The sequence below is a fragment of the Haemorhous mexicanus genome, chromosome 3, assembly GCF_027477595.1.
Source record: "Haemorhous mexicanus isolate bHaeMex1 chromosome 3, bHaeMex1.pri, whole genome shotgun sequence".
In the NCBI taxonomy this organism is placed as follows: domain Eukaryota; kingdom Metazoa; phylum Chordata; class Aves; order Passeriformes; family Fringillidae; genus Haemorhous; species Haemorhous mexicanus.
This window is the reverse complement of record NC_082343.1, coordinates 87121846-87148792: the sequence shown is the minus strand read 5'-3', so window position 1 is coordinate 87148792 and position 26947 is coordinate 87121846. Positions and strand designations below refer to the sequence as shown.

Sequence of the window (26947 nt, the reverse complement as noted above, 5' to 3'; positions counted from 1 at the left end):
ATTTTTTGTTCACAAAAGCTTCAAAGCAGTGAAAATCTTCCATCACTATTTTATTTTTCTTTTTTTCCCTTCTCTTGGATAAGTCAAACTCATTTGGTAAGTTAGACCTGACCTCCACTTTCTGCTTACAGTTGTCTGCTCTGAGTGCAGCAGATACAAACTGATTGAATGACATCTTGATAGAACAAGAAAATTTTGAATATTTAGGGAGGGAAGAGACTGATTTTAATTTGCTGCTGAAAATATAGTGAGCAAGGTGATCCATTGGGCCTTTTGGAGAAGAGAAATAAATAATGAAGATAAATGCAGTAAATTCTTGAAACATGACTTTGTAGGAAAAGCCTGAGAAAAAATACTTTAAGTTGGACTCTGTGCTGTTGTATCTCAGGCAATACACTTTATGTGGCATACGTCATGCACATTAAAAAACTTCATTTGGTGAGCTGCCCTGACAACTGGCTTTGTTCACCTTTGTTCTTATTTAAAACAGGTTGTTCCATGCAGCTGTTAAAGAAACTGTGTGCACACACACACGTTTGCACACAGGCTTTTTTATTACCCCTCAGATCTTTCAGAGTAAGTCATACTGCCTAGATTTTAAATTATTTTTCTGTTTATTACAGCATGAAAATCACTCTGTGTTGGGATCTGTTGAAGCATGATTCAAAAGTTTAACAAAAGCATTTCTGGCTTTTTTTTTTTTCCTTTTGCACTTTACCCCCTTCCTTTTGGTTTTCTGCTTTCTTAGCACTTGTGTGTATCTTTTTGATAGCTGGAAAACTCAGCCTCTCCAATACTGCTGGGATTATTTTAAGTAAAAGTGATTACAGCTGAAGCAGGACCTGCTTATGTCATGGTTATTGCTTCATAGTATGATTTGGCCCTATTTTGGGAATAAGCAGCAAGAGTCTCATAGAAGCCTGGTGTGGCCCTACAAGAGCATCTTGGGAGCCTAGGGAGAAGGTGTCCTGGAGCTTAGACAAGGACACTTGGCAGGATGCCACTTGCTGCCCTCTGTGCACCCACCACTGTTAGTGCTGGCTGCTTCACCTACCTGTGCTCTATCAGAGCACCTCACCAAGGCTGTCCCTCTGCTCTGGGCTCCACCCTTGTTCTTCTAAGTTACTTGCTTTTGAGGTGTTAGGTGTTCATGGGGAAAAATTAGGTGGAAGAGTGAGCTCAAGTCTTTAAAAGCAGGGAGAACCATGCCTATTCTCAGTTTACCCAGAGAGAATTAGTCTTTTGGGAGTGTCTTGGCCTCTTTTGCTCCAGCTGGGTCTAGGATGTGAAATTCATCCTGACTGATTTTCTCCTTTCTGTTGCTTTTGTTCTGTTAGCCTAAACCTGTCTCTGCTATTCCTCATTTTTTACAGTCCAGGTCCATCATTTCAGTACTTGCCCCATTGCTCTCACTCCTGCTGACCTTTCCTGGACATTCTTCTCTTTTGTGTTTCTTCCCACTGACCCTTTCTTCAAGCAAGGTAACCCAGTAACTCACTGGGGTTGAAAGGCACCTGGGTCCTACACCTAAAACTAAGGGTTGTCTACCTCACTGCTCCACACTTGATACACCACTGGAATATAGTATTTGATAGAGTGAGTAAAACTAGTGGGCAGCAAAAATGAGAGAAAACAGAATCCAAAGAATTCCTGCTTCATTTTGTCTGGAGCCACCACGAGAGGGTCGCAAACATTGGAAAGTGTGCCAAAAAAAAAGTGACAAAACTTAAAATCTGGATTTAGGAAATAGCATCATTAATATTGTCATCATTTTTGCATGCAATTGCATGCACTGGGCTAGTCAAGCGTGGAGAAGCTCACACAGCTGTACAACAGCATTGCAGCTTGAGAGCAAGCAACTGTTCAGCTGGAATCAAGATAAAAACTCATCTCTGTCAATGCAGGGTCTCAGACTTTTTTAGATATACAGCCTTTGTGTGCACTTGTTCATATCATATTCAGCCACCTTGGTCACAGTGACCTAAGAATAATGCAATATGCACCTATAAAAGCAGAGAAAAATAATCTAATGAAGATTCCTTCTTGATTTTAAATTACTTCCTTATGAATATCATATTATCAATGATTTAGCAAACAATGCATCCTCAGAAAAATTTTCAAATTCTGTAAAAGAGCAGCCAGCAGCTGCTTTTATGATCTAGAGAGAGACTGAGCCAGCATAGAGTAACCCTGGCTGTCACACCACATCCTCATATGCCATGTCCCAACTCTCAGTCTGAAAGGCTGTGAAGGTATTTCCATTATTTTTGATGCCAGGACCCTGAATACAAAAGGCCACCCACTTGCCCACCACATCCATCCCACAGCCCCACCTTTGCTACTGCTTTTTGCCTGCGTTCCAAAGGTGCAGCATAAATGGGCACCTCTCCCCTCAAAACAAAACAAAAAACAACAAACAACCCAAAAACAACCAAACGAAACAATCACAACTGTGAAAAACCACCAAATAAACCCCCACCAAATAAACCCCCCTACACCTAAACAAAGCTTTTTGATTATCACATAGCTATTTACTACAGCTCATGCAATTCTAAGGTTTGCTGATTGCATTAGATTTGTGTCTATTGAGAGACAATTAGAGAAGTGTCTGTCCCCACAGCTCCCCTCCCCAGCCAACACCAGGGCCTAGACTCACCCAAGGTTTGAGCCTGCTATTTCAACCTTTTACTTCTAGTTGCTTAGAGCAGAATTCAAAAAAGACTCCCATATATATCTGGAATGCAATCAATGAAGAATTTTAAAAGGAAAAGATAAAGAAAACAAACAAAAGCAAACAAAAAAACCCACCCAAACCAAAAATACACAATACACACAGTACACATATAAAGATGAATGGTCACAGGCATCTGATTTTTGAGCAGATCTGTATTTGGTTGCCCAGATTTGCTGTTGCACATCCTTGGTAGTCCAGTCACCTTGCCTGAACTGAGCATCATTCTTCACCTGAGGTTATTTGGGGCTTATGATGTCTTTAAAAGCCAGGGCTCTGTTTTGAGGATGAGAGAGACATGGGCTGACCACAGCCCTTGCACAAGAGCAGGAGCTGTCAGTGCTTCCATTCAAAGAAACACTTACTTGCACCAGCCCCTGTGCATCCCTTGCCACAAAAACAGCATGTGGGGTTTTATTTCTCTCCTCAGTCTGAAATACTTCTAGTTTGCACTACCCCTTTCCAAGAATCTGTCCTGACTGTAGCCTGTTGAGTATATGAATAGCTGAAAAAAGGACAGGGAAAACACAGGTTCTGAGATGGAGAGCAAGAAAGGAGAAACTGGGCAAGTATCATACAGTAAGTGGGAATTAGAAGGTGCTGTGCTTGCCTTGGTCTTCAAATTTCCTTCTTCCACGTCTGTAGTGCCCTCTGAAAACTGCAGGGCCTATGCAGTCTGGCCCTGTTGCTCTCTAATCAGTTATTGAGTCATTAGCTGTTGACTTACACTGAGCATCCTCACTTACAAATCACTACCATTATTTAAAATCTTCTAGCAACATAAGTGCAGATGATGCCTCATGCACAAGGAGGCAAAAGCTTACAGCCTCCTCGGTGGAATCAATAGGCAATGCTGACCTAAAAGAATGCAGAACACAAAGGAATAATTTGGCTGTGGAAATTATGTAAAAAACTATAGTCATTAAAACTATTCCTATTATTATTGCTGTTGTTATAATTATTGTTGTTATTGTTGTTATTATTATGCTTCATTGTCATTGTTGTTGTTGTTATTGTTATTACTGTTGTTATTACAATTGCTATGATGAACCAAAATGCATATATAAGTAATACAAAAATATTATTTTACAGGAAATATGTATTGCTGACAAGTTAATTTTCAGGAGAGCAGAGTCCCAAGCAGAAGCTGTAATTCCACCCAACAAACTGCTGTGTGTCATACATTTCTATGTGCCTGTATAGACTTCTACAGGTACAAGCATACACGCATTTCGGAATTCCTACTCTGATTCTAGTAATCCCATTAATCAAGAAGAGCTCTACTGACTTCAAAGGAGTTGCAGCAATGCCAGCTTTGTGCTCATAAAATCCAGCATCAGGATTAATTATTTCCTAAGACCTGAAGAAGATGGATGTAGGAAGCTTGGGTGAGCTAATGGTGGGCACAAGGCAATGGTGCTTGTCACTGAAAGCGAGTTGGGGCGACTGCACTTGTTCTGTCAGGTGAGGACACGAGGCAGTGAAAGCAGGACAGAGTCTCCTCTATTGCAGGATGAGCTGTGCCCATGTCCCGTGAGCTGTTCTCCACACTGCCTTTCACTGTGACAGACACCGCTCTGCCCCTGCTGGTTTTGGAAACCACGGCTGTGTCCCAGGCGGTAATTTTCAAAATGAAAAAATGTTGGAAGCTATGCATAATTTTTAAACAAGTTAAGTCATCTAGGAAAAGCCTGACATTTAAATGATGAAAGAGAATACATCTATCCCTTTCTGGTTCCTCTGAAAATGAACTTTTTAAAATGGAATCGTCCAGGAACTTTCATTCTATGATATATGTACTTGTCACCAAGAGAGACTTTTTCAGCTATGACTTAATTGCTATCATCAGAAAAACCTTGCTGTCATGCTGCTATAATTTAGCCTCATTTTCTGCTCATTTCTTTATCTTTCCTCATTAAGGCATTATATGTTCAGCCATGTAACTATTAATCATTCCCTAGCATAAGTGACTGCATAACAAAGCTGTGTGAGTAATTGATTTTTCAGTTTCAGAGCTGAACCAAAAATTAAAAAATATGTTTTAAAAAGCTTTTTCTTTTTCTCTCATTCATGTGAAAAAAAGTGTTTCATGGGGATTTCAGTGAAACATTTGTTTGTTTCAGATCAGTAATTTCATTTCCATTTTTGTCATTTTAAGAAAAGCAGGGGAGAGAAAGGACTGTATCTTGGCCCAATTCACCAAACCAACAAGTGAAAAATCCTCCCTTTTACAGAAGATCAAGTGATCTGCCTGGACCAGTGAATTCCTCTGTCTGGGAAATTTGAATACTCAGGCCCTGACCTATGAGAAGATTTTCATCTCTTTGGTGAAAAGAACCCAAAATTTTATAAGGACTTGTAAAAATGTAACTATTTTTCCCAGGAAAAATGGGAACAGACACCCCAAGGAACCAGTGATGTGGCCAGGAAGACCTCCTCTGAGAGGTGGCTTCAGGTCCCAACAAGTTGCCAGAAGGATTAAAAGTCTGTTGTGGTCCAGGTGAGTGGCATAATCACAGGGTTATTTGATACTTTTTTTTTACTAGCTGGTCTTGTGAATTAGGTCACCAGATTTTCTTTGTTGACATTAATAATAGTCTTACACCCAAAATGGTACGTCTTAATGAGTTTTTAAAAAGTTAGTTGAAATACTAACTATGGCAACACAATATTACAGTCAGGCACCTACTCATGTACCTTACAAATAGGTGGTGAATTATACATTTTGCATTTCTCTGCCCTCACACTTGCACAGGCCTTGGCCAATTTCACAGGAACACTTTGTCTGGATATTTGCACCCCCTGGATTTTTTTATTTCTGCCTTAAGATTTCTTCATATACAAGCCTTAGAAAGAAATGAAAACTGAAATCATGCAAATATAAAACTCAGTATTTCTAATCTCCACTGCTGCTGGAGATGCAGGAATGAGAAGAGATACACGACTTAGCACCCTTTTGGGGAAAGAAGATGGAGAAAGCATTACATCTGTTTAGGGTTAGCAAAGCTTCCCTATAGGCTCACTGATTCAGAATAACCCCCCTAGCCAGATGATGTCTTGAGGTTCTTGATACAACCTATGGAAGTTATCAGACCATACAGAACAGGTCTTGCATATTAGCAGGGCACTAGGGCAGTAGGTCGTACACTTCACTCATTAGACTGTGCATCTCTGGACAGGTAAACTTGCATTTAAACATAAAGCAAATATCCAACATGTTCAAGCTCAAGAGCCTATCATATCTTTATGCTTGTAAATAAGTGGTATCTATTTAAATTTTTTAGAAATTCACTGAAACCTGGCATTTCGACTGAAACCTGTTTCTAATCTCTCTGAATGAGGAAGCAATTTTCCCTCCATGACCCTGATTCAATTCTTGTTTTCTTTGCCTAAAAAATGACAACTTAAAAAGATGGCCTCAGCAGAGCTGTGAATTGATATTTATTTCAGTAGTATAATAACTCCGAAACATGCCAAAGGCCTCCTAAATGTTCAAATTGTTACCTATTGCACCCTGGACAGAGTTTGAGTTCGTGAGTAGATTTTGAATGAAGTAATTTTTTCCCCCTGTCTGACCCTGGGAGCATTTGAATTGATGATTTTAGCAAGCAAACTTGCTAGGAATAATGAAGTACATATAGTTTTGTATAATAATTCTCTCTCAAGGGCTGTGGAGCTGATGCCTACTTAGAAAAAATTTTGGAAAAGTAGCTGAAACAACACATGATGCCATTTTATATAATCCCAGAAGTGACTGAAAGACTGGACAGTTTTGAGGACTATCCAAGTGTAAAGAGATGGATTTGGATTAGTCCCAGCTCACATTGTGTAAGACTTGCAATACTTTCATTTTGTTTCTCCACAGTCAGATGTCACTGTTTGTTCTCTCATTTTCAAATTACCTTTGGAACCATTTTGTTGGAAGCTGGGACCAGATTCGTTAGTTAAAACATAAACTTTTAGTCATCTCTGCCTTGCAGTCAGCTAGAGCTGTAAAACAGGACCTGCAAAATGGATGGCCTTCAGATTTACTTAACTGTGCAAAAATTGTATTTGTCATTGCCATGTTTTTTAATCCATTTATTTTAATAGACTACCCCAGAATTTCTGGTCTGTGACCCTGTGAATATATTACATTGACAGAAAATAACCAGCTTTTCCAAACCATACTGATAGCATGTCAGCCTGAAAAGAACAAAAATGCACTGCTGCCCTTGTCTTCTACCTTATAATATTCAAAGTTTAGAGATGCACTTAGTGAAAAGTAGACAGAGTAACTCAGTGCTATTGTAAGGCCAACGGGGTAAGATGAGTAACTGCTGTAGGCAATGGTGAAGTCCCTTTGGGATGGCTTTTCCTTTTTTTTGGTCACAGTTTGGAAACCAGGACACAGAAACAATCTCTATATGAGAAAAAAAAACAGAGTACAAATATGGCTAAAAATTCTTTGGTGGGGGGAGAAGAAGATAGTAAAAATATTTCTGTAAAGTAACTTAATTTCCAGACTTTAGAGGAAACACCAACAGATTACAGTTACAGGCCAAAATCTGTGTTAAATGTTTGGATCTTATACCTCATCCCAATACTTCTATATGGGCCTATTTTTATCACAGAATTTGACTCTATGGTGGTTAATCACAGAAATTTATTAGTCTTGACACTTCATATTTTTGGCTTGATTGTTCTCTAAACAAGTAATTGACTGATGAATACTCTGCCCTGCTGTCTTCCTGCCAGCTCCTTTATTTTACAGCCTTCATAAAAATCGAGGGAAAACACAAACTGGAAAGGCAGCACACACAAAATCTCCAATCTATATCACACTCCAGCCTTTACTCTTGCTTGGGTCCATGAAATACAGGGAAACAAAAAGGCAAGCACTTCCCCATGACAGGCTTGGTGCTGCCGTCTCGTGGGAAAAGGGAGAAGGGAAGCTTTGGTAATAAAAGCAGAAATGCAAAAAGGGGAGAAAAGGGAGTTTGTAAACTTGTTAACATCAACACTCCCATTTTTGTTTCAAGAGGGCTGTGTGCTTTATTGCTCACAGATCAGTTTCCTTTGCAGGTGATGTGGGCCCAGAATTACATCACCAGCCGAGCAGCCAAGAGCATCTCGGTGCCAGCATGACTGAAGTCCAGAGGAATGTATTATCACAGACCTCCGAGGGCCTTGCCAGTGCATTCCTTGCTGGGGGTGCTGCAGTGGGGAAGGCAAAGAGGAGACAATTTTACGTGAAGACTGAAAGGGAACTTTGTGGAGGAAAGAGCTGGGGTCACAGTCTTGCTGTCTCCTCTAGGCAGATCTAATTATGGCCATGTACTTCAAAAAGAGGGTTTAACTAAAACCAGATTTAGCAGGGCAATGCTTAGGAAGTACAGACTGAATCCTCAGCCTTGCCTTTCAGGAAAACCTGAAATGCTTCAGTGCACTGAGAGAACACTCCCAGTGCTTGGAAAGAATAATTTGAAGCGCTGAGGAAAGCAAGAATCAATATTAAATCCTCATCCCTTCAGTGAAGACAATGAAGTATTCAGTCTTACAATGAGACATATCTATCCTTTAGCACAGACAGCACTGAGATACTGGGCGTATATTTCCTGATCACTGTGTGCTGGGGTGACAGAGTGTCAGCAGTGTCAGGGATCATGCTGGAAATGATCAAATGACACACAAAGCAGTCCCACGGATGGATCCCCCATAACAGAGCTCCAACAGAGCCTTTCTGCCACATCACTCCCTCTGTTTGGCAACCCACATCTCATCCATATAAAAGAAATTCCCTCCTCCTCTCATTTTTGCAGGTTTTCAGGCTATTTCTTCTGTCCATCCTGAAAGGCAGGACTTAGTGGTCTTCACCTCCAGCCTCTTTCTGAACCTTTAGAATCACTGAGAGCTTTCCAGTGCCTTTAATAGGAGCAAAATGTGCTGTCAACCAACAGGATTAAAAGAAGGGCGCAAGAAAAAATTTTCACATATTAGCACATCTAAAAATGTCAGCATTTGAAACCTCATCTCCTAGGTCAATCAAAACATCAAAGAAATGCAGACATTACAAAGATCTTTACCCTTTTCCACCAGAAAAAAAAAGCCCTGCTGATCAAATGAAAAGGTTTATATTTGATAAACTAAAGATTTTCCCCCCAACACTGCCCCCAGTTTCCTAAAAGGGAAGGCAAGAGGGCTGGGACTAGGCAGCACAGAGAACAGCAAAGTACCATTTCATGTTAAGCCTGCTTTGCACAAGAATTTTTGGGGTCATGAAGTACCAATAGCTGGTTTAACTGTGCCCAGCTCAGCCCAAAGTCACGCCACCAGCTCCCTCCCCAGAGCACAGCTGAAGTTCATGAGGGTGCCTGTGCTGGGAGGACTGATTTTATCCCTGAGGCTGCTGATGCCTGCTCTGCTGCTCTCCAAGTGCCCACTGCAAGCCACAGCACCAATGCAGTTCTGGCCAGACCCTTCATTCTCCACCTCTCAGACCAGAGACTCCTTACACCACCCCTCCAAGTCTTTGAGGGGGCCTGGGGGCCTTCAGCTCTTCTCCATATTCCTCAGCCTCCTCAGGAGGCTCCAGGAAGATGTCTGCTTCTGCGTTCCCTGGAGCCAGAGATACCTAAGCTCAACTTGATGTTAGAGGAACAGCAGCTGAGATGGACAAGCATTGGAAAAGGAAATGTGATTGCATAGAGAAATAGAAAATACTGTCCATAACTTTCGAGCATCATTAGGTACTATTATAGCATACTATAGGGAAATTTACAAAATGCTTCAGCCACCATGTCTGTAGAAGCACCTCCACTAAAAGTACCTGATTTCTTTCATCTCCACCTGGGAAAAGGTTATCACTACTCTTTTCCTGTAACATGCAAACCTTTTCCACATTCTTTCTTCAGGTCAGTTGGTCTTGCAGAGCCAACAGCAACAGTGAGGCCCTTCACTTCTCCTTTTACCCCCACATCCCCAGCTGTCTACATTTTGAATATCCCAGTGCATCATTTTCTCTTTTTCATACTTTTCATGCGTCATTATTTTTGAGAAATCCTGTTACTTCCTTCCTGCTGGCCTAATAATTAGTCACTCATAGGAACTGTTTGCTTTCATAGCATGTTGCTGTAGATGGATTAGAGATAATGTATGAAAACACATGTAAAAAATATTCCAAAGTAAATACATTAAGAGAGTGTTAGACATACGTTAGAACTGAGGCATATTTCTTTCTTAAAGAATCCCCTTTTTGCTTTGTTCAAACTTTCACGAGACAGCAAAAGCAGATGTGCCTGGGAAAGCTGATGTAGACAACAATGGTTCAGGAAGATTGATAAAATGCTGTGAGCAAAGAAACTGCTGAAATAACTTGGAGCCAGTATAGAAATTATTACTTCTCTCATTGTAGCAGACTGCTGTGAGATGGCCATCCTGCAGCACTGCTCTTCCTCTGGCTCACCCTGTCTCATTAACATTATAACTGCGAGTGCCGCAGAGTGGCTGACGGGCAGAGTTCAACTCTGTGTCCCTTTTCGTTTTCATGGAGACTGCAAGTCTGTTCAGCTCTTAATAAAATAACCCTCAAAGTACCACAGTGAAATGATATGCATAGTGGTACTTATAAAACAAGAATGCCTATGCAGGACCTTAAAAAATGCCTTTGGGCAGGTCAGTTCTCTGTCCCAGTATGTAGACTGAGTATGAGTTTCTTGTATGCTTTAATCATTTTGGGGCTTTCCTAAGAAGTCATCCTATCACCCTCTCTTTCTTTATGAATACAGCCATCAAACAATACTACTTCTTGTTTTTAATATCTACAAAGACGTGGGTGCAGCTTCAGTTTCACGTGCACTCAGAAAACAAAGGTAAGAAATTGAGATTGTTTCAGACTTTATGCTTAGCGAGTGGCTTCCAGCCCACCCTGATTTTGACAATCTGCTCTGTAAGTGATCTGAGAGGAGGAACCTGGAGAGGGAGGTACATGCATCTTGGTTTTCTATGTTTAGCTGCACATCATGTTCTCTCTGCTTGGTCACTACTATCTTGAAACAAGTTAGTGCCATAGACAAAGTGGATTAAATAGCAAACATCAGATTTCTGGTGTTACTCAACATAAATGAAAAGGACTTCAGCACTGCAATTATTCCCCTGCAGCCACCAGTACAGAGGCACTGGTGAATAAAGCCAGTGGATTTAGTTGCTCTTGAAGATCTGCTTTCAAGAGAAATTCAAATTCAAATTTTCCTTTTCTTATTGCTGTTTTTCCAAAAATTGTAGAATGTAGAAAACTTAAAGTTTGAGAGAGCAGGAAGGGTAAGAGAAAATGCCCACAGATATGGGACATGATATCTTAGTGGTAAGACAAAAAGCTCTTTAATCACTTCATTAAAGGAAGCCGGTTCAACCCAGGTCATAATAGTGGACTATTTAGTGGCTTTCACACATTGAGAGGGAATAATAAGAAGGCAACAATTGTCAAATTAATGTGAATATTAAAATGTAAGGACAAATGTAAATGGTATTTTAATACCACCTTTGTAGCATTTTAGTGGATGCATGTCCACACACACATGGATATTCAGCATAGAGGCAAAATGTCTTCTATGAGAATCAGATGTGAAGTTGCTCCTTACTTGAAAATACAACATCTTTTATTTCTTAAAACTTTTTTAAAATATATTTTTGCATTTCTCCTTTTCTACTGAGAGAATCAATTTGCTAAGATGCAGAAGCATTTTTTTGTTCTTTAAAGTTTGCCAATTAACCCAGAAAAGTAAAGACAGAACAAAACCAAAACCTATTAAACCAGGAAATACGGTCACTGTAGCTCATGTGCCACCTACTCAAAATTGGCACTGAACTGAGTTCAGGAAATACACTAAACAGTTTTGCTCCTGGCTTTTTGCAAATGTCTGCCACAAGCCTGTGGTTTCCTCAAAAGAAAGCATTTCCTCTTTGAACTTGCCTTAAGTATTTTTCTTAGAGCCTTAAAAAAAAAAAAAAGAAAAAACAACAAAAAGAAACACAACATGAATTGATTTCAAGCAGTTTGGTATAAGCACAAAATATTCATATTGAAAAACTGAGGCTGTTACTTAGTGCTCAGTCTTCAGCTAAGGTAGGTGATCTTTCTTTTCTTAGAGACACAGAGAACAAATTCCTGGTCCAACAAGCAGGATAAACACTCAAAAAAAAAGAAATGTGGGGTGTATAGGACTCTGAGATAAACACTGCAGATACTCCATCACAGGCTGGGCACATTTTGTAATGCATGATAATATTTTCTTCCAGATAACTTGCCTGAGGCATGCTTCTTCAAAATATGAAAAAGAATGCAAATGGTTTGTGACTTTGCAAGCCTAAAGGCAAAGGGCATGGCAGAGTCCCACCACTTGTGTGCCAGTATCCTAATGTGTGTTGTGGTTTTCCTTACCCTGCCCTCCTGCTGTGACAACAGTGCTCTGTCCTTCACAAAACTCAGCGCTTAGCTAAGCAAGCCAATCCCAAACTTTGCCAACACAAATAACATCTGATCTAAAGCTACCTGGAGCTGAACCCAAAATGGGCATGACTAATTCAAAACAAATTTGTTTCTTAAGTCAAGCTCACGCTGCAGGAACATTCAGTGGTAGTCCTCCAGATCCAGACTTGCACAGTAATGTACTTACAAATGACATGAGTGGACTGACATTTACAGATGTTTTACACAAAAGTTTAGTGTCATTTAAACACAGAAAATTCCTGGCTGTGTCACCGCTGAAGGGACAAGCGCTGGAACGCTGGGGTTGGTGTTTCACTCACCTCTCCCGCTCCTGTTCCAAGAGGTTGGTAAAGTCATCGCTCTTGTTCATGTAATCTGTGTGTTTATGCTTCTCATTCTCTAGCTCGTAAACGGTGCGGCGATGGCACTTCTCTGCCAGCAGGAGCTGCTCCAGCATGCGCCGGTACGTCTCCTTCTGCTTTTCTTCAAGTCTGTCCAGCTGGATTGTAGGAAAGGAGAACAGACTGTTTTAAAGGTCTCCTTGCTTGCTTCATCTGATTTATTGACCAACAATGTTGTGCTTGGTAAATGCAAGTCCCGTAATTATATGTCTTGGGTTTTACATAAAGCAGTGACTAGAAATAAGAATAACTGCCCCGTGAAAGTAATGATTTATTTGGATGACATATTAGCAATAAACATTTGCAGTTTTCAGATACACAAAGGACAGAATTTCACTTAGCTTTAGGGCAACAAATAATATTGTTGCAGTGCCGTATTTCCCTGTGGTGAGGTGCTGTGCATACTTTCTTCATTTCACTAGGAAAGAGCTGTAGCTCAGAACTCAGAGCCTTGGAGCCTGAATTCACACACCTGTATGGGGACTGGACACTCGCATGTGATGCTTAAAGTGTAATCTGAAGGCTGAAATTTGAGTTACACATCTTTAACACAGCTGTAACTCTGCTGAGATAAAAGATCCAGATTATTTAGATTCTGTCCAGATTCAGTTTTACGTAACCAAATGCAGTTAAATATAAGCCTCAGGAGTTTCCCCTCAGCCTGTTTTTTTACAGAAATTCTCTTTATTTATTCACAACCCTTTACCCTCTTTGTCCTCTGCATTTTTTATTAATTTAATATGCCAACTATTATTCAAACAAACATTAAAACCAGGGAGGTGTGTCTAAAAACTTGCCAGGGCGCTCTAATTCCACCACAGATATTCATGTTGATCCTTTGGCTGTTTCTTGGGTGCAGATGACCATCTCCAGCCTCCTCCCTGCTGGAGCAGCCCTCAGCCTTTGTGCTTGTCTGGTTGCTCTGCCCACTCTCAACCCTTACCCTGTGAGAATCTCATCTTCTTCAGCCCCAGCTGCCCTGGGCTGCTGTTGTTTCACAGCATATCTCAGTAAACTGAGGGAAATAAGAGAGCAGGAGGACCATGGCAGTTTTCTCTCCAGAAGCTGACCATAGCAGTCAAAGTGAAAAAGTCATTGCATTTTATAAAAGAACCAGGTTGGATTCAGCTTTTCAGAGTAGATTTTTGCACTTACTTTTTCTGGTTTTTTTTAGCATAAGCCTTGTCAGTCTGTACATGATGAAAGTTTTACATTGAGGTCCCTGTCAAATTTTCAGCTTCTTTGGAAAAATGCCTTGCTAAGCTCTTTTAATCTTGTCTGAGAGTATTTTATGTATGCTCCCACATACTATGGTTGGATTTCCTTATTTACTAACATCCCAAAAATTTCAGGAGATGCTTCAATGAGAACACATAGTACAAAGATATCCCACGGTAGACACAACTGCTGGTGAACAAATTAAATGTTCTAACTGGATGAACTATGTTGTTGCATGCTCCTTCCCCATGACCTGGACTGTTATGAAACTATGAACAGGAGCAATTGCTGTTTATTTTGGCATCCACTCTGGCCTCAGACATTCTCAGGTCTACTCTAATTCTCAGGTCTACTCGACATTCATTTATTGCCTCAATTTTAAAGCAAGGAGTCCTATAAGTCTCCTTTAGGGGCTGAACTGACTTTGCAGTCCTAGAGTTATGGTGATGTAAAATGAATATGGATTTATGATCCCATAAATATGGTCAAAGTCAATCTCCAAAGGTCTTCTTTTCTTAACTACCCTCATGACAGTGTTCTAGTATGCCAAGAAAATCAAGGAGTAGTTACCAGTGCCGTGAGCAGTAGAGGTTGAAGCCTATAATTGAAAGGAATTAAAAAAATAGAAATTTAACACCCAAAGATTTTGGTCTTGCTTAACAGCACCAGCTCTAGGAAGCATACAGCCTCTTTATGGTTTGTGTTCAAATCCAGTGACTTCACTTACAAATTATTCTGCATATGAGTGAACAACTTTATATTTTCAGTGTACAAATTCTGTGTTATCCTCTTGCATGCTTTGCATGCATCCAAACTATATGGGGTCTCGCTTTTGATTAAGCTTCTCCCTGGGCAGAGATAATGTTGTCAGTCAGGAAGTTGTTACCTCTGAAATCGGTTTCTCGTAGACGTCTTCCCCTACAGACTTCTCTTGGGCGAGGATGGCATCCCTGTGTAGCACTCGAAGCACATTCTCTGGAGTTGCAGACCCATAATGAGCTTCTAAAACTTCAGGTTTGGTTTTCTCTGTCTTCAGCATGTGGATCACATCCTCCCTTGCCTGTAATATTGCAAATCACTCTCATGAGTCAACCTATTAACCAAGAGGGAACATGGGGAAAATAGGAGCATTTCATATGTACAGACTGCATCCACAAAAAAAAAATAAATTAGAAAAATGACAGGCTGTCAATGCAAATATAAAAATGTTGGGAGACCTCAGATTAAACATGATCTGTCCAATACAAATATTGTACTTTAAGGGATGAATTATTCTGTTCCTGCATGACATTACATTTGAATGCCGTGAATTTTTATCTGAGTTGCAACTATAGCCAGGGAACATCATTATTCTTCATACACTGGATCTTAGTTGTTGCCCACGCTGTTCCCTGAAGGGATAAGGAAATGAGGAGAACAAGCAGCACAGGTGAGCTGAACTAATATTTCTCAGACAGCTACTTCCTAGTCACCCCAACTGAGTTTCCAACTAAATACTCTTTTCACGAAACTTTTAAAAAAAATTATTCTAGGCTTTTTTCTTTAAACAAACCCCTAGACATTTCAGACCCCAGCTAAGGAGGCATGGAAAGTCTGAGCAAATGGATGATGGCTGTGCTGCTGGAGCTGGGGCTGGGAGCAGGGGTGCCCCTGTGGCCAAGGGCATCCTGGAGCTCCCTGCCCCAGGTGGAAGCCCCCAGTTCCAGCAGCATGAGGACACAACTGGGCATGACCAGACAGCTCTGCAAGGCCACCTGGCTATGAATAAGGAGCACTTTAGGGCTATGCTGTGGACAAACATTTAAGCCAGAGCTCTGTTTCTAATGATGCTTGCCAACACCTGTTAAGCCATCTGTAAAATGGGGGCAGGGCACCTGCTTGTCCTTCAAGGTTGTTTATGAGGCCATAGTCCAGGGAAGGACTGTAAAACCTACAGGTTTTTGGTGGGCAAAGGGGAGCTCCTGGATTTCCCTAGAGAACATCTTTCCCACAAGTGCAAATGGATGGGGGAGTAGAAGAGTTCGGGTGTTTTTCTCTTTCCTGCCTTTCTGACAACCCATGTGAGCCTGGGAAGTAAATTAAGCACTAAGGAAAGGTTCAGACATTTTAGGAAAAAATTCTTTACAAATTCTGCCCCTATGTAAGCAATGACTGTTTTAAGATTTATGAAGTGACCAACTCTTCACGCTTTTCCAAGCTGTTCATAACAGCATTCAATTCATCCCTGTAGCAAATCTTAAATCTTTACCCAGAACCACAGAGGCACTACAGCTCAACAAAACTACTTGGTTTTAAAATGAGCAAGAAAATAATTTTGGGAAATGGCAACGATCCTTTATTTTTTTTTTTATTTAAAACATGAAAATAAATCATGAACTTCAGGCAAAGATCATGCCATCTAATTAAGAACTAGCCCAATATATATAATATTATGCATAACATTTTGTAACCAGAAGTAAAATCTTTGCACTTGTGTGCAAGATACAAAATGCAAATTGGAAGGGTATTAATCTTATTTCAAAATTAGAGTGGGAAAGGTTCATCACTCATGGATGTTAGAACTAAGTGGATTATGTGAGCTAGCCCCAAAGAAAGGCAGAAGAGCATGTACACCTCACTACATCACATCCTAAGACTGTGCCACTCTCAATACAGGAAAAAATGTTATTTTAGGCAGGTTCTTGACAGGTTTGCAAATGTATTACTTTTCTCTATCCCTGTAGAAATAACAGATGTCTTAGTGTCTTTATCACCATGAGGCCAATGCTTCTTTATTGAAGAAAAAGCCTTTAAAAAGTCCAATAGGATAGCATGGGAGTATGGAGGGATTCCTAAACATCCAGATTTTATGATGTGTTGTCTTAAGCCCTTTCAGGAAGAGGCCATGAGGTTCATCCTGTCCCAATGAACTAATTTGGCATCCTGCTGCATGCTTCCCAGCAGGGGCCCTGTGCCACAGGCATGCTCAGGGAGAGCACTGTGCACAGGGAGCACCAACACAGAGGGGTGGGGATGGGGGAGCAGCTCCCTTCTGCTCTCTGCACCAAGGAACATAACCAATCATCTTGAAACGCCTTTTTGTTTTGATTCTGAGCACACAAAGCTTCGTGCCCCACACAGGCCTTTCCACAGGGACAGGCACAGCTCAGACCCTGTTTGGGAGGGGAGGAGGATGAGTTCATTCTCTCACGTTGGAGCTGTTGGGCCCTGGATGGTGTAATTAAACACTGGCAGGGCTGGGCAGAGCAGACAGAGACAGCTCAGGATTGGGGATTTAACATTGTGAATAGGCAGAGCAAAAAGCTGGACTCCAGCCCCTGCAATGGTTATTTGATACAGAAATAGCTGTGCAGGCAGCTGCTCTGCCCAGCAAGTGCCCCAGCCCCTGTTCAGTTGTGCTCTGCCTGACTTTCCTTCAGGCCTCATTAGTCTGTCATCACTCACTGTTAAAATGGAGCAACTTTAGCACAAGGGAGTAGGAATAAGAGTCCCTGGAATAGCTAAGAATGGCCCTGCTACTGAGAAAAGCTTCTGGGTGCTGCAGGTTTGGGTCCCCCAAAAGCCAGAGGGAGTCACGACAGAGGAAGCCAAGCCAGGGGAGTGGATGATGTTGAATGGAGGTACTGACACCCCAAGAAGGAAAGCAGGTGCCCAAGCTCAGTTCAGAACTTTGAAGAAAAAAACCATCCATTGCTTCATCTTTAAAAGGAAGCAGAGGCACACCTCACTCCAAGGGAACAGGGCAGGACAGTCAGCACTGAACAGCCCTTGCTGCAGCCCATGGGGAGGGTACCTAGCCCAGAATCAGGCTGGGTGGCACCATGCCCAGGGGCACAGTCAGCTGCCCTGTCCTGTACCTTTCTTGGGTACCCTGCACTCTGCTGGCCCTGGGGATTTGGATGGCATTAATGGGGCAGGCTGCCTTTTGCCTTTTCTGGGCTCAGCCATCTCTCCTATCCTTATCTTTTCAAAGGTATTGGTTAATTCACCGAGCACTTTGTTTCAGTTGTGATAACAGCTTGTGAAAAACAAATGACAAACAGACACACAGGTTGCTAGGAAGCATTGGACCAAAAAGGGAACCTAATGCTAATAATAAACTGGAGACAAATTTGCTTTTATTTGGTCAGAAACAAGCTCCATCACAGGGAGATTCTGAAGGGCAGAGAAACATCAGGGCAACATCCATCAGCCTCGGGGCTTGTGAATTCCAGTTAGTCTCTCTGAAACTCCTCAGGATGATATAGAGGGAAGGAGCTGAAACAGCATGCCTATGTATCTTGTGATTTCATATTTCTCCAGATGACCTATTTTCCCCTGAAACTACTAGAAGAGAGGTCAGATAGAGATGTTTTCTTCCAATGTATAGTAATCTGCAGGAAACAGACCATTTTCAGAAAACAAGTCAGAATAACACTGCCGAGGAGCACTGGGGCTACTTCAAAATTCCTACCTGTGAATTTTGAAGTAGCATACCTTTGAGCATGAGAGGGTCAAAGCACGGGTCCCTAGCTAAGAAGAGGGGACTTTTCTGGCAAGCTGTTTCTACTGATGGACATCTACTGCTGGTGGCTCTCTTTCCCCAAGGCACAATCCTATTTTGTGTAAATCATAAGCTAGGAGACAAACACAAGAAAGATATTTCAAACTGCATGTAAACTTGCATATAAATCCCAGAGAATAGATTTTAGCTGTTTTGGTAGAAGGAACATGATGTTTGGCACAGGAAAATCATCTCTCAAGTCCTGCTTTTGTTTTGTTTTGTTTTGTGGGTGCTGTGATGAGAAAGAGCATCCAGGCTTGAGAAGACTGCATATTGCAACAGCTTGTAACTCGTTATGAAACTTATTTGCAAAAGTCCAGAAGACTGCAATTAGTCAGAGAAGCTCTTTAAAGCCAAAATACGGCATTTTAAAAATTTACTTTTGTTGCTTTTTCATTACTTCAGTTGTCCTACAGAAAACACTGAGCTACCTTTCTGTCTATACTGTTAAAATTGTGAATTCTTGAAAATAAAGATACTTTTGCATTAATAAAGTGTCCCAAGTACCAGAGTAATAAAGACCATTCATTTAACTCCTTTGGTTGCTCCTGCTGATAGAAGAACTGCAAAGTTGAACTATGTCTAAGCTTGTTTTATGCTTACTGGAGGTGCCAAAATCTTAAGGCTGATGACCTCAGTTCTTGAGCACACCCATGGAGGGCCTGAGGTGCTGTGGAGCACTGCTGTCCCACAAAGTTTTGCCTGCTCTCCTTTCCCTCCCCTCTATTCCCCACTCATGAGTGTATTTACCAAAGAGATGGGGTCTACATTCCTACCTGGGAAATCCAAGACAATGCTCCCCTTCTCTCATGAGTGCACACTGCTTGCCCAGATGGAAGGCTGACGTGAGCCCACTCCTCACCCTGAAACACTCACTTTTTTTGGCAGAATAAAGTAGAAGGACTTTGCTTTGCTCACCAACTTGAGCAGAGCAGGGGGCCGTGTTCCAAACTTTGCTTTACTACATGCCTAATAAAATATTTAAAAGATATAGAATGGATGTAAAGAGGTTCCTGCATAAAATTGAAACCATTTAGGAAACAATAGCATGACTCTGCTGCTTGTAAAAGGGGTCTGGCAGCCTAGCAACCAGATTCTTGGTCAATGGAAAGACTGTTACACGAGCTGGGCGTTCAGACGTGCTTCTTCCTCGTGCCCTGCCCTGCCAATTTACTACAGCCCCCTCTCCCCATTCCCACAGTCTTTGGCCTCTCCCATGAGCCTGCTGACAAAACTCAGCACCCACTAAACGGGGAATTTTTGCCACAGGCCATTTGTCACCTGGGAAATGGGACTGAACTGATCAAACTCATTTCATATAAGGCATCTAGTAAATCGGGGGGGAAATTCAGTTGTATTCAAGATGGGTTGAATGGAGTCGAAGTAATCACTGTCAGCTAGGAGTGAAACCCAACTCAAGATCATATGCCAGTACATGTCCTAAACTCTTCTGATATTTTTCCTAAGTAGCCTCCCTGAAAGTTCATAGTTTGTCTCTCTCAAAATCAGTTTCTGGTACCTATTACCTCCATAGCTCCTCATCTGGAGGCATCTAACTACTTTACACCTAACTTCTACTTTACACCTAAGTACTTGAAAGAAACCTCAATATTTCAGTAACATGACAACAATCCTCTTAATTAGATGAAAGAAGTTTTGGAAATTCAGGAGCAGGAGTAGCGTTTACAAGAAATGCAATTATGTAATATTTTAGCAACCTGATATTTCCAGCTTTTGAATATTTCTTTTCTGGTTATGGAGACACTTTATTATACCTACACAAGGAAGTGCACTAAGTAGCAGATGTTTAATATTTATGAAGCTGCATTTTTCTTGCCAGTGATTAATGACAAAAAATAGCTATGAAACCACAGACAGGAACCTTTACTTCTACTTGTGTTGTTGTTCCTTGCACTGCCCACAGTTCAGGTTATTTATAGCACAACAGCTGCTCTGTTCAGCATCCGAAACTAGATAAGGTCACAGGTTATCCATGTAATGCTGGGGTCCTACCAGTGACTGATTTCCTAAATGCCAGTAGGCTTTACAAATATTTCACCTAGAGTTAATAAACATCACACTCAAGGCATCCAGAGGGAGATCAGGAGAATGTTCTCACACTGCTTTCCCTGCTATCCAGAACATGATGTGTTCCACCAGGGCAGGAATAGCTTCATTTCTGAAAAGTTCCATTAGGGACTTCAGAAAGTGGATATCATTGGCTTGGTTAGTTGATTTTAGTGAAAGCAAGCACCTTCAAGCAGGTGTATGTAAATATTTTCACTGTATGTGAAAATATTTCCTAACACTAATCCACTAGTCCCTGTTTAAGACCAATAACTTCCCTTCATTCTTATCTTAGGAGGAAACAAAAATAATTAGAATGTAATAAAAACTACTCCTGACAGCTGGAATGACACTTTTGTTAAAGGCCTGATTGCTCACTCTAGCCCTTCTATTGTACTAAGCATGTTTCAAAGCAGGAGGTTAGATACTCTGTTGCATTTTGCATCACACAAAGATCTTTTTGCCAAAAAACTGAGTAAATTATTTTTTTCTCCTATACCAGATATCTGAAGTAGCCTTGTTTGTATCGCTCACTCAGTGATGCTAGCCATGCAAAATGCTGGCTAATTACATAGAACCATAGAAGTCCTGAGTTGGAAGGGACCACAGAGAACATCAAATCCAAATCCTGGCCCTGCACAGGACAGCCCCAAGAATCACATCATGTGCCTGAGAGCATTGTCCAAACACTTCTTGAATTCTGTCTGACTGGTGCTGTGACCACTCCCCTGGGGAGCCTGCTCCAGTGCCCAAACATCCTCTGGGTGAGAAAACCTTTTCCTGATATCCAACCTGACACAACTTCAGACCATTCCCTCGGATCCTGTCACTGTCACCACAAAGAAGAGATCAGTGCCTGCCCTCCTCTTCCCCTCAAGAGGAAGTTGGAGACTGTGATGAGATCTCCCCTCAGTCTCCTCTGGGCTGCACAAACCAAGGAACTCCAGCTGCTCTATGGTTTCCCCTCTGAACCCTTCACCATCTTCACAGCTGTCTTTTGGACATGTCTAATGCGTTATATCTTTCTTATATTGTGACACCAAAACTACACACTCGAGTCAAAGTTAGGCTACACCAGCAACATGAATACATTGGGGTTTTTTGCAAGGAAGACTTTATGTACAGCAAGGTTTTTTTTACACCTTTCATCTTAGCTTAATTTCCTAATACTTGAAACTGTGGATTTAATTTGCATGAATTTCTTTGAACTTTTCTGTATTCAAGTCTAGGTACACAATGTACTCTTGAGGTAGAGATTACTTCAGTGATGAAAAGTGACCATTGTTGACTGTTGATTTTGTACAAAGGGTAAGTGAAATATATATCCAGAAATACAAATGATCCCTCATGACCCTGAGGATATTGAACAGAACTACCCTGTTTTCTCCACACCGTGCAGAACTTTCTGGCCTTGTATGGTGCCTTTGGACCTCTACACTGCATTTAATTTTATTGTGCTTTATCTTGTGATAGCTCAGAAAGCTCTTCTAAAATCAATACTGGAGAAGAGGCACATGATAGACTAGCTCAGCCACTGCATAAATCTTCTGAAGTGGCTCCAGAAGAATTACATCAGAAATTAATTTGGCCTCTTATGTTTGAAAAAGTCCCTGCTAAAGATTGCAGGGCTGAGGAGAAGCAGCACTGAGCAATGTATTTCTTCTTCCAGCAAGCCTTGAAACAGATCAAATGAGCACTAGAAGACATCTGTCTGTTATTTCCTGCCCACACAGCTTTGTTCTGCTTTATTGCCAGAGCTCTCCATGGATGATGTCACTTTTTTCTGAAGAAAACAGGCCACCAGAGCCTTTCACTGACATAATTAATTATCTGTAGTCTGGGCCACAGCCAGCAAAATTCCCATGGCAAGACCCTGAGAAGTATTAACTCCACACTGCTTGATGTTTTCAGAATTATTATGGTCTGGGATACCCTGTCTTGTCTTTTCACACTGAAGGAGTGCTTTACTTGATATTATCAAGCCGTGGGGCAGTTACTGCAGCATATAGAATTACAGTGTCATGATCCAGTCAGCACAGAGACACCAGGGCAAGAGGTCACTGTCAAGTTATGTGCGTGACTCTGCATGTTGGGATATGTTCTGCATGCTCCAGCAATGCCTCACAATGGCTAAACCCACTGGTTTGGGTTTGCTGTATACAGTCACAGAGTTTTTGTCTCAGTCAACATTAACTGTGTAATATTTTTCACATGGCCTGAAGCCCAGCAGCAAGCAGAAACCACAGACTGATCCAACTAGGCATCAAGCTGCCATGTTCCTTTTGTAACCAGAACTTATTTTGTGATCCGTTAGAAGCTTTAGGAGGAAAAAGAGACTAATGAAAGGGCAATAACAGGAAAAGCATTTATTTTCCTCTTTCTTCTCTTATCATCTGGCCCTACTAGTAAGTCTGAACCAAGACACAAGAGGCCCATGGATCATGAACCTCTTTCTTATGCTTCACACATAAAATTAACCCCACCATGCTCCAATTTCCATTCCATAAAGGAAATAATATTTCTCATGAATAAGATTTAATTTCCAAGTATATAGAAGATCTAGATATGCTGTGAATCCTACAAAAAATATGAGACTCTGACATCAATATCAGTGTTCTCCTATAAATTTTCCCCCGTTTCTTATATTTTATTTCTTCCAGGGACAGGTTCTTCTGTACTATCATCCAATTTGTTGAAATCCATTAGAAACTAAAAAGTATCTTTATTATATGTGTAACTCATGTTGTCTAAATTGCTCTTTGCAAGTGCTACATTGGCAGTATAAAGAACAGAAGCATCTGAAATTAGGTGCTCTGACTTGAATTTCAGGGATGCACTTCAAGAAGCTGCTGTGAGTACCCTGCCTCCAAGAGGAACAAATCAGCCCAGGCATTTTTTTTTTTTTTTCCACAGAGATCTTACTGCCTTCTGGAAGGAACAAGCACACAAGGAGCAGGATGGAGCAAGACAAGCTGGAGCCAGCAGGGCTGTAACCACCAGGATGATGAAGTCAGAGGCATTCCTTCTGCCTCCTCTGTGGAGACAGGAGCATGTGGGACACTAACAGACCTAAGTCTGTGTACATGTGTAATAAACTGTATACACAACTTTCTCTTGTCCAAGCATTTTGTTGGCATCAACGAGACATTTTTGAGTACTCTGTGCTGCACAACGTGCATCCAAGTTACTGGTGGCTGATGAATGGGCAAGAACAGTAGGACTGCCTTACAGTGAGCACTCACCAGCACAACCAATTATTTGAATGGAGGAGTTGTCAGAGGAAATGAGGGAAGTGGCCAAACTCTGAGTGTGAAGCAACTAGGGTGGGTGGGCAGTATAAGGCACAGAGTGAGAGCTCCCAGAGCTCAGTTGTCTCCAAAATCCCCCCAATTCCCCCCAGTGTCTGTCCTTCCCTTTGCGCTCCCCAAGCCCCGCTTGGGGACATCCTTTCCCCTCCCTATTCTCCCACTGCATTTCCAAGAATGACCCTGAAGCCCTTCAAAATGCTGTTTACCTGAACTGCTGAGATTGCCCAAGCCAATACTGGAGAATTGTGGGTTTCATATTCACATCAATATTTCTGTTTCTGATTTTTTTAAACTTGAAGGTGACAAATGTCTGGAAGTTATCATGCAACTGCATTTGAGTTAGTTCAGTTCCACTCATTTTTCTGGCATGGAAGAGTTGATGCTAATTTTTTGCAAAGAAAACCAATAATTTCCAGGATAAGAAAGACATCACTAGCAAAATCCAGACCCTTCCTGTCTCGGGAAAGGATTTCCCTTCATAGTGCCTCCCTCAGCAGTGCATCATTTTGGGTGCCACATCTGCCCAGGCCCCTGAAATAAGTCAGAGTTTACTTAATTTTGGGTATCACACAAACTCTCAAGGCCCCAGTTTTGTATGATGTGGGAAGACACAGGATGTTCAGTAGGACCTGCAGTTTTCTATGTGAAAATGATACATTTCTCTCACTTTAGTCAACCAATAGGTGGAGCCTTTAACCCTAGAAACAAGACATTTTCTCAGCCATGTTATGACAATTATTAGGTAAAGATTTATATTTGCATTTATTAAAGCTTGTTTTGGATTAAAAATAATCTGTTTTGCTCTCAAGAGCTTATCTGATCCTCAGCTAGAGGACAACAGACAAAAACTTAATAAACACAGAACTGGGGCAGCAAAGTTAATAAAAACAGGTTCATCTACCACTGCAATGTTAAATTAACAACTGGTGACTCAGAGTACTGGACAGCATTCTGACACATAAGACATATGCTCTTTGCAAGCTCTCCAAAGAATCCCAGATATTTTAAAGCCAGAAAGCTCATGCATTTAACATTGATTGCAAAATGATGGGCCATGTGCTCTCCCACAAAGTGAACTTTCAAGAAAAATGAGAAGAGATATGAATTTCTTCATTACTGTTGCACTGAATATACAATTTCTGGTAAGTAAATGTAAAGAAAAAGAAAAATAGTGAAATTATATCTTTATTTAAAACTAATTTTTAAAAGTTTGCAAGAGAGGACCAATTTGGAAAAAGACCAGAACTCAAAAAGCTGGTTGTGGGCAATTCTGTTCTGTTTTGAAGAGAAGACCAAGAATTTTTGGAAAAAAAAAAAACAACCCAAGCTGTTCCTACTCTTCCTTCCACTCTAGATAAGATGTTCAGTGGGTCAGAGACACTTGCCAGTTATTCCTCTCTCTTCTGACCCTTCAAGCCTAACTAACACAATAGATTCAGCTCTGTTAAGTACAGCTTAGGCGGTACTAGAGAAGGATGTTAAAATATCTTTGTGAAAGAGGTCTCCAGCCTACAGCTGTCCTGTGACAGTGACATTTTACTGAGGATCATTACTTTGAAAAGCATACATGTAATTCTAAAGCAATGTTGGTACCAAAGAGATGGATGGCTATCATCCCCATAGTTGATAATACCTCTGCCCTTTATTTCAGATGGAGCAGGAAATTGCATAAATAGCACAATTTAACTATATTTCAGTATACTGTCTTACCTTTGTTTTTTAGGGTTTTTTCCTCTCACAAAACAGCCAGGTTCTATTTCAAAACTGATGATTTTGGGACTTGCTAGACAAATTCTTCTTACCTCCTATGATATGTTCTGCACTTTGCACTGCAGCAAATGCAAGCTACAGAGAATAAACTATTCTATTCTGTATATAATAAAAATAACTATAATACTATTCTGGACAAAATTAATATCTGGTTATAAATTATTCAATGAAAATAGAAGAGAGCATCTGTGGTCTGAAAACTTTTTTTTTTTTTTTTTTTTTTGTGCTGCAAAAGCATTCTTCACTAGAAAAACACAAACAAACCAGGGGTCAGTAGGAGAGGAGACAATTTTTTAACTCATTTACTGATGTGCCAGACATTTTTAGAGTTTGTTTTTAGGCTCTCATTTTGCTACACTGTGGATACCATCTATCCCTTCATTTTCTTGCCTTTTGTGTGCCCACTTTCTGTGTGACTAGCTTGGCTCCATTTATCTCTGTTGTATTCCCCTTTTGCTTACACTCTTTTTCTTTTATTGCCCAGCCTCTTTCCCCTCATTCCATTCTGCTTAAGTCACCTCTCCTTCCTCACATTAACCCTATCTTCTCCTTTTCCCACTAGTTCTGTCCTTGTCAAGGTTTTCCTGTGGGGAATTTGTATTTCATCTATGATGTGCTCATAAATCCTAAACTGTTTTAATTCAATCAACAGGACTTCACAGATACCCTGCATGCACTTTTCTCTTGTTTTACCTATTCTTTCTGCCTTGGCTCATCTCCTGCTTGTTAATCTATGCTATTTTGCTAAAGACCATTTGAAAACTCCTTCTCCTCACTGCTTTCCCTGGTGCCAAGGCAAATTGCCCGAGCTTTCTCTTCAGATTTCTGTACCTGCACAAGAAACACATCTGGTTTCTACACACCTATCTATCCCACATTCCTTGCTTGAGCTTTCAGACAGATCCATATGTATTAATATTAATGAAAGAGTATAAAAAAAAGACACTCAAGAAAAATACAGAAGTTTGTACAGTGTTTTTAACTAAACAACTAGGTGGCTCTCCCAATGTGGTTACAATATCTTGGAAGAGTCAATGCAAAAGCAGTTTGAGGCATTACATGCAAGTTTACACATTGCAGCAAGAGGAAAAAGAGACAGAAAAACATCATAACAACAGCTACAGAGTCAAATTCTCTTGTATATACTAGTCAGAGTGACAAGTGATGGGAAGGCCAAGTAATGCCATGCCTAAAGAGAAAGGCAAGTATGAAACCAGATGCACAAGGCATGGGGAGCTCTCTCCTACAGCAAGCACCACGTGCAGTTCCAGCTTCAGACATCAAGAAGGTGAACCCGGGGTGTGACTGCTGCTGCTCAGGGGGTGATGAGGACATGGAGAGCCTGTTTTGCCAGAGGAAATGGAAAGGATGTGGTAGGGCAGCACAGTGAAAACAAAGGCTCAGAGCATGCAAGGCTGTTGCCTACAAACACATCAGGCATTA

General features: G+C 41.0%; 1 protein-coding gene across 3 annotated transcripts in view; it reads right to left on the bottom strand.

Annotated features, from left to right (window-relative positions):
• Positions 1-26947, bottom strand: part of FILIP1 (filamin A interacting protein 1) — a 102574-nt gene that overhangs the window by 27841 nt on the left and 47786 nt on the right. For all 3 annotated transcript variants that reach the window (XM_059842596.1, XM_059842597.1, XM_059842598.1), the window contains 2 exons: positions 14703-14876; positions 12518-12696 (listed from right to left, as the gene is read on the bottom strand). In XM_059842596.1, the coding sequence (XP_059698579.1) occupies positions 12518-12696; positions 14703-14876 (353 nt within the window). The remainder of the gene's footprint in view (positions 1-12517; positions 12697-14702; positions 14877-26947) is intronic.